Genomic DNA, 8229 nt, shown 5'->3' with positions numbered 1-8229 from the left:
TAAAATCTGCAACACTAATCTCAGGTGTTCAGCATGCTCAGTTTCATCTCTTGAGTAAACCAAGATGTCATCAATAAACACAACTACAAACCGATCCAAATGTGGTCTAAAGATCCGATTCATCAAATCCATAAATACCGCAGGGGCATTAGTGAGCCCAAACGGCATCACTAAGAACTCGTAGTGACCGTATCTCGTTCTGAAAGCAGTTTTGGGTATATCCGAATCTCGAATTAGCAACTGATAATAACCCGATCTCAAATCTATCTTTGAAAACACTGAGGCTCCCTTTAGTTGATCAAACAAATCATCAATACGCGGTATCGGATATTTATTCTTTATTGTCACCTTATTCAGCTGACGATAGTCGATGCACAACCTCATGGTTCCGTCCTTCTTTTTCACAAACAATACTGGTGCACCCCAAGGTGAGAAACTTGGTCGAGCGAAACCTCTATCCGTCAACTCTTGCAACTGAGCTTTCAATTCCTTTAATTCCGTTGGTGCCATACGATACGGAGCTATCGAAATCGGTGTAGTCCCAGGTACAAGCTCGATGCCAAACTCTACCTCCCGAACAGGTGGTAAACCTGGTAATTCTTCAGGAAAAACATCCGGGTATTCACAAACCACTGGCACAGATTCAGGCTTCTTTTCTAACTCTTTGTCATCAAGTACATACGCAAGGTATGCTTCGCACCCCTTTCTTACATATTTCTGAGCCAACATCGATGATATTACAGCTGGCGACCCCTTCAAGTCAGTAGACTCAACTCGAATCATCTCATTTTTTGCACACCTCAAATCGATAGTTTTTCTTTTCTAATTCACAACTGCATCGTGAACGGTTAGCCAATCCATACCGAGGATAACATCAAATTCATCAAACGGTAAAAGCATCAAATTGGCCGGAAAGCAGGAACCTCTGATTTCTAAGGGACATTTCTTACACACTTTGTTGACAAGCACATAACGACCCAAGGGATTTGACACCCGAATTACGAACTCAGTAGACTCAACAGGTAAAGTCTTACTGGTTGCTAAGGTTTCACATATATAAGAATGAGTAGAACCAGGGTCAATCAAAGCAATCACATTAGTATCAAAGGGAGTAAAAGTACCGGTAATAACATCAGGCGAAGAAGCATCCTCGCGTGCACGTATAGCATAAGCTCTAGCAGGCGCACGAACCTCAGATCTGGTTGTAGCATCTCTAGATCCTCTCTGACTGCCACTAGCATTGCCCGTGTTTCTAGACGGTCTACCCCGAGCAGTAGTAGCCCTTGGTTTCCCACTCTGATTTACATTTTGTTCAGACAGTCTCAAGCAATCCTTGATAAAATGGTCAGCTGATCCGCATTTATAACAGGAGCGGTCATGGAATCTACAACTCCCTGAATGCCATTTACCACAATACTGGCACTCCGTTCTGTCTCGACGATCGTTTCCAATACTGGTGACCAAAGTGACTCGTGTACTCACAGGGGGTCGGTCACGATCTCGTCTAGCAAAACCCGAAGCGTCTCTAGACCGGCCTAAGTCATCTCTAAATTTCTTCGATGACTGTTGGAAGGGCTTTCCCGAAGATCTCTTACGAAACTCCTTTGCTCCCATATCAGCTTTCCTTTTCTCCTTACTGAGCTCCTCGGCTTTGCAAGCTCGCTCGACAAGTACCACAAATTCTCGGATTTCTAAAATGCCAACATACAGCTTTATATCATCATTCAGTCCATCTTCGAAATGTTTACACATCACAGCTTCTGAAGAAATGCATTCTCGTGTGTACCGGCTAAGCCTCACAAATTTTCGTTCATAGTCGGTAACCGACATGGAACCTTGTTTAAGTTCAAGAAATTCCTTCCGTTTTTGGTCAGTGAATCTCTGATTGATATACTTCTTTCGAAACTCGATTTGGAAAAACTCCCAAGTTACTTGCTCTCGGGGCACAACAGAGATCAACGTATTCCACCAATAGTAGGCAGAATCACGTAGAAAGGAGATAGTACACTTTAGGCACTCATCGGGTGTGCAAGATAGCTCATCGAGTACCCGAATAGTGTTGTCCAACCAAAATTCAGCTTGCTCGGCATCATCGCTGTCAGTAGCTTTAAATTCAGTAGCCCCGTGTTTTCGGATTCTGTCAAGTGGGGGCTTATTTGACCTTATTTGGTCAGTTATCGGGGTATTGTAGGTGCGGGGGTGGTATTAGTCGGGAATGGAGGTTGTGGAACAGCCGTATTAGTTCGAATGTATTGGTTAAACCAATCATTCATCACGCTATAAAAAGCTTGCCTAGCCTCATCATTCGGATTGCTAGCAATAGGTTGAGAGTCCGCCGGCGCTGTCCCTTGTGCGGGAGCAGGCGCTACACTCTCAAGATCATCAGCTACCGCTCGGTCGGGATCGAGATCCATTACTATGAATAAACACATTTGCAAATGTCAGAAATCACCACACTATCAAATAATCACAAAATGGCATGTATAGCTAGACCCAAATGTATTACGGTAGTCCTAGAATTGACTAAACCGTAGCTCTGATACCAATAAAATTGTAACACCCCGTACCCGAGACCGTTGCCGGAGTCGGACACGAGGGGTTAACAGACTTAATTCCCTTATTTTTACAGTCCATTTTAAAAATTTCTAGACTAGCTGGCTAACTGCGTCACTGTCACCTTAAAAATCATATCTTGAGTTCCAAAACTCAAAAATCAGTTTCGTAAATTTTCCCTGAAACTAGACTCATATATCCATCTACAAATTGTTTTCTAGAATTTTTGGTCAGGCCAATTAGTACAGTTTATTAGTTAAAGTCTCCCCTATTTCAAGGTTCGACTGCTCTGACCTTCATGCATTACGACTTATATATCTCCCTGTACAGGGCTTCAATACTTATGCCGTTTGTTTCTAAAGAAACTAGACTCTAAAAGGAATCTATAAATATATGGAATAACTTCTAACTATCTCTGGTTAATTTATAATGAATTTCCTAAGTCCGAACAGGGAATCCAGAAACCGCTCTGGCCCTATTTCACAAAAACTTTAAAATCTCATAAAATACTATTCATATGATCGTTTCATTACTTCCCTATGCAAATAGATTATCAAGGTTCAATTAAATAATATATTCACTATTTAATTCCATTCTTACTATTTTTAGTGATTTTTCAAATCCACACCACTGCTGCTGTCAGCATCTGTTTTTAAGGTAAACCTTACCTATTTCATGGTTTTCCATGAATCAACTAGAGTTTGTCATATATAGCATCAAAATAATCATAATTAACCATTCCCAATGGCTAATCGTTACCAAACATTTTCATACCTCTCAATGAACAACTTACAAGACGATTATAATGCTATGCTCAAAGTGTATATAAGCCATTTTCGCATGGCTATCCAAATTTATACAAAACCAAAGGGTACATGACCAACAACAAAAAAGGTAGTCCTATAGATGCCATTTTCAGAGTTCAACCAAAAGTGTACCAAAAGGGCTTTGATAGTGTGGACGACTTCGACTTCGACAATCCCGAGCCCGATAACTGATGAACTAAAATCTATAAAACAGAGAATCAAAGAAACGGAGTAAGCATTTAATGCTTAGTAAGTTTTGAATAATGAAATTAGTTTCGGCTAAGGTATAACATTCATATATGCACATTCTCATAAACATACTTACTTCATGCTTCAATCAATATATTCATTCACAAGGTATCAAACCTAACTAAAGGCCAAAAATTCGTTAATCAATTGAACGAATACTATTTAAAACGAATCGACTTTTCCGATGCATATACGAAACATACCTCATCGTTTGGATTTTATGAGCGTATTAATTTGAAATTTACAGCAAGCTTGCTCACTTCCAAACCCAAGCATCTTCGGGATTTAGCCGAATATAACTAGCTCAAATGCCTTCGGGACTTAGACCAGTTATAGTAACTCGCACAAATGCCTTCGGAACTTAGCCCGGATATAGTAACTCGCACAAATGCCTTCGGGACTTAGCCCGGAATTAGTCACTAGCACAAATGCCTTCGGGACTTAGCCCGGTTATCATCCGAATATCCATGCACATATCAGTAAATTATGACACATCTATATTTCATTTTCATAACTAGAATTCAAACACAAGTCACTTATCAAGCATTATCATTTTCGGCTCAATAGCTACATACAAGAGCATGATATTGATTTGCTTAAAACATGATCTAATCGAATCATAATCTAAGTTCCATTACTCGAAAACTTACCTCGGATGTTGTCGAACGATTTCGACGGCTATTCGATCACTTTTTCCTTTCCCTTATCCAACTTTGGTCCTCTGAGCTCTTGAGCTAATTCAAACAAATTTAACTTATTAAAGTCTCATTATGCTAGCTTATGGCCGAATATGACAATGAATTTGATAGGTCATATGGCCACATTTAGCTCAAATACAAAATGGTCGTACGCATTTTTAATCACATTAAGCAATTTAATACCATTAATCTAACATTTCCTCATGTGCAACTTTATGACCGAATACACATATCATTAACTCAATATCAATTAACTAAGCACTTAAACAAATTCTCTTTAACTATACACACATTCGGCAATGACAAAGACAATTTAGCAAACCTTAAATTCAACTTATAACAATATATACATATACTCAATATTCAAAGCATTTAACATCACTTCACCATAATTTTTACATCATGGCCGAATGTTCCTTTGAACCATTTACCCTTACAAGGCATAAATTTCACCATCAAAACTAACAAGCTTATAATCCCATGACCGAAACCTCTAACAACACCAATTAAAATACTTCATGGGTTTGAGGTAAAACCAAGAAAGAAACTCATAAATATCGAGATATAAGCACTAACATTGTTCATCTAGATTTAGCATGAAACAACATCCATCACCCTTATAATTACCATAGCCGAAAACCTTACTCATTCCAAAATCCAAATCTCAACTTGGGTCACAAAAATAACTTGATATCTCATCAACACAACATCAACACCAAGCAAGAATGATACATCCATGGCCGAGTGTCATCTCCATCACATAGCAAGATTTAGACCATGGGCTAGGTAGAACTCAAGCTAACAACTAAAACATGCATGCATCTCATGGAACATCATCAAACATACCTCCTCCTAAACACCAACCAATCGAACATGAAGCAAGAAAACTCCTTTCTTCTTCCTTTGATTTTTCGGTCAAGAAGAACAAAGAGGATGAAGCTTTTTTTTCTTTTTTTTTCTTCTAGGTACGGCACAATGGAGGAACAACCACACACATTTTTTTTTTGTTTCTCCTCCTACTAACACTAATATTTTATTGCCCATGTTCTTTATTTTATTATTCCTAACATAAAGCATTAACCCAACATGTTCATGACATGTTTTTTAGCCATAACATTTTGTCCACCCTCATGCTCATGGCCGGCCACTACTAATTAGGGGGGGAAATTGACATGCAGGTCCACCCTTTTGATTATATGCACTAATAGATCCTTATAGATTAACCTATCACATTTCAAAAGTGTCACACATAAGTCCTATTGACTAAATTCACATGCAATTTACTAAATCGAAGCTTAAAACTTTCACATTTTTAGACAATAAATATCATATTCAAATAATTTGGTGACTCGGTTTAGCGGTCTCGAAACCGCTTTCCGACTAAGGTCACTTTAGGGCTGTCACAACATGGGTAGGCATATGGGCATGTGTCTAGGCCATGTGTGAGACACAGTGCACCACATGGGCATGTGATCCGGCCGTAATCCCTTGCATGTAAAAATTTGCAAGTCAGCATGCATGGTAGTAAACGCATGGGCAGAGACACTACCGTGTGTCTCAGCTGTGTGAAGGACATGGCCAAGTACACAGGCGTGTGCCTTGGCCTTGTAACCCTTAAGAATTGCTGACATCAGAAACAGAATGTCCAGGTTTTTGCACACGGGCTAGGACACGGGTGTGTCATGGCTGTGTGAAGGACATGGGCCAAGGACATGGTTGTGTGCCAGGCCGTGTGAAAACGCCTATTGGTGTGAATTTAGATTTTATTCCATACGGGTAAAGGACACGGGCGTGCCCCTGTATTGCTTAGGCCGTGTAAGCCATACGGGCCAACAGCACGACCATGTCGAATCAGTCACACGGGCGTGTTGCCCCTTCCACACGGGCGTGTGCCCTTGTGTCTAGTAATTTTTTTTCGAGTTTGTGGAAAGATCTGAATCATTCCTGAATGGTTTTAAATGGACGTTTGGAGCCTTGTAGGCCTTTGTTATTAAGTTCTTGATAAAGATCGAAAAGTTTTAAATTTGACCTAATTTTGGTGACTCAAAAATGTGAGAATGTATGTGCTCAAGTTGGGTAACTCCTCGTATTTCGTCTCGACATGGGGTACGGGTGTGGGGTGTTACATTTAAGTGGTGTCAGAGCTATGATTTAGTCGATTCTAAGACTAACCTAGCATGAGTACGAGTCTAGCTATACATGCCATAACAGTATATTGATAGTGTAATGACTCCTGACGATTATAAATTGTATTTTCATGTAGTAAATGGATCTGGATAGAGCCACGACGAATGACATAGAGAGTAACACGTCGACTTCTACTGAAGGGACCGTGCCAATTTAGAGTGAGCCCGTGATCATGGGCCAAGGCAGAGAGGCTAGAGAAGCCTACCTCCAAATGATGGATGCTTGGTACACGGTGTTCGTTCGTGCGAATCTGAACACTCCACCTCCCTACCTCCTCCGATTCCTCAATACGCCCCTGTAGCTTCGCATGGAGCGAACGTGTTTAGGAGGGAGAAGCCTCTGGCAGACAAGATTCAGAAGCAAGGGGCCGAGGAATTTCGGGCCAAAATAGATGACGACCTAGAGAGAGCAGAGTTTTGGTTGGAGAATATCATCAGAGTATTTGATGAACTGTCGTGCACGCCTGAAGAATGCGTGAAGTGTGCAGTGTCACTCCTACGAGACTCGGCCTACCAATGGTGGAACACCAAGTGTCTGTTGTATCGAGAGAGAGTAACTTGGGAATTCTTCCAGGAAGAGTTCCAAAATGTGTACATTAGCCAGAGATTCATAGACCAGAAAAGGAAGGAATTTTTAAAGTTAAAGCAAGGTAGTAAGACAGCGATGGAATATGAATGTGAGTTTGTGAGACTTAGCAAGTATGCATAGGAGTGCGTGTCCTTAGAAGCCACCATGTGTAGGACGTTCTAAGATGGTCTTAATGAAGATATCTAAGTATTTTTTGGCATTTTAGAGTTAAAGGAATTCGTGGTACTCGTTGAGAAAGCATGTAAAGCAGAAGAGTTGGTTAAAGAGAGGAAAAGGGCGGCTATTGTGTCGCGTGATTCAAGGAAAAGACAAATGGGGAAACCGCACCAGTCCTCATCTAAGAAATCTAAGGAATTCACTACCGGATTGAATGCTTCGATGGGATTCTCGAATAGAAACAAGAACCAGCAAAACACGACTTCTAGACCCCAGACCACTTCTGTTGCAAGTGTCGGCAATGTTCGGCCAAATAGACCACCAGAATGTTTACGATGTGGTAGGCGCCATTTCAGCGAGTGCCGAGGTAAAGAAAGAGGGTGCTTCAAATATGGGTCATTGGACCACTTCATCCGAGACTGTCTTGAGCTATATGATAAGGAGAAAAAGCATGATGTGAGAGGAAATAGTGCTCCTTTGAGGGATAGACCACAAAAGAACCCTGGAAGCGGGACTACCAGTAGAGATACACCAAGAGATGCTGTAGTGAGGTCCGAGAGCAGAGCACCTGGAAGGACTTACGCTATCCGTGCCCTTGACGAGGCAGAGTCTACCGACGTGATCATGGGTACCTTCTCTATCCATGATGTTTGTTGCTGCTTTAATTGACCCGGGGTCTACCCACTCATATATTTGTATGGAATTGATATCCCATATAAACATGCTAGTAGAGTCCACTGAATTTGTGATAAAGGTGTCCAAACCTTTTGGCAGACATGTTCTAGTAGACCAAGTGTATAAAAATTGTCAATTGACAACTAGATGTCATTATTTTCTGGCTAACTTGATGTTATTTCCGTTTAATGAATTTGATGTGATCCTTGGGATGGATTGGTTAACTTTTCATAGTGTTGTAGTGGACTATGTGTAACATCCTGATTTTGGGCCTAATTGGAACAATGGTTTCGGGACCACAAATTCGATGAGGAAAA

General features: G+C 40.7%; 1 protein-coding gene across 1 annotated transcript; it reads left to right on the top strand.

The window, feature by feature from the left end:
* The first annotated feature begins 6572 nt into the window (after positions 1-6572).
* On the top strand, positions 6573-7906 carry LOC107895885 (uncharacterized). The gene is made up of 2 exons (XM_016821097.1): positions 6573-6609; positions 7287-7906. Exons 1-2 carry the CDS (start codon positions 6573-6575, stop codon positions 7904-7906), a joined length of 657 nt encoding a protein of 218 aa, XP_016676586.1.
* The last annotated feature ends 323 nt before the right edge of the window (positions 7907-8229 follow it).

This window comes from Gossypium hirsutum, chromosome A10 (assembly GCF_007990345.1).
Source record: "Gossypium hirsutum isolate 1008001.06 chromosome A10, Gossypium_hirsutum_v2.1, whole genome shotgun sequence".
NCBI lineage: Eukaryota > Viridiplantae > Streptophyta > Magnoliopsida > Malvales > Malvaceae > Gossypium > Gossypium hirsutum.
The sequence above is the reverse complement of the archived record's forward strand: the minus strand, read 5'-3'. Positions and strand labels throughout refer to the sequence as shown.

Bases quoted from the DNA above. Each gene is read 5' to 3' on its own strand.
- LOC107895885 (XM_016821097.1), top strand. From the start codon at position 6,573: ATGGATCTGGATAGAGCCACGACGAATGACATAGAGA. The intron at 6,610-7,286 runs GTAACACGTCGA...TTGGCATTTTAG, and splicing joins CACGACGAATGACATAGAGA to AGTTAAAGGAATTCGTGGTA.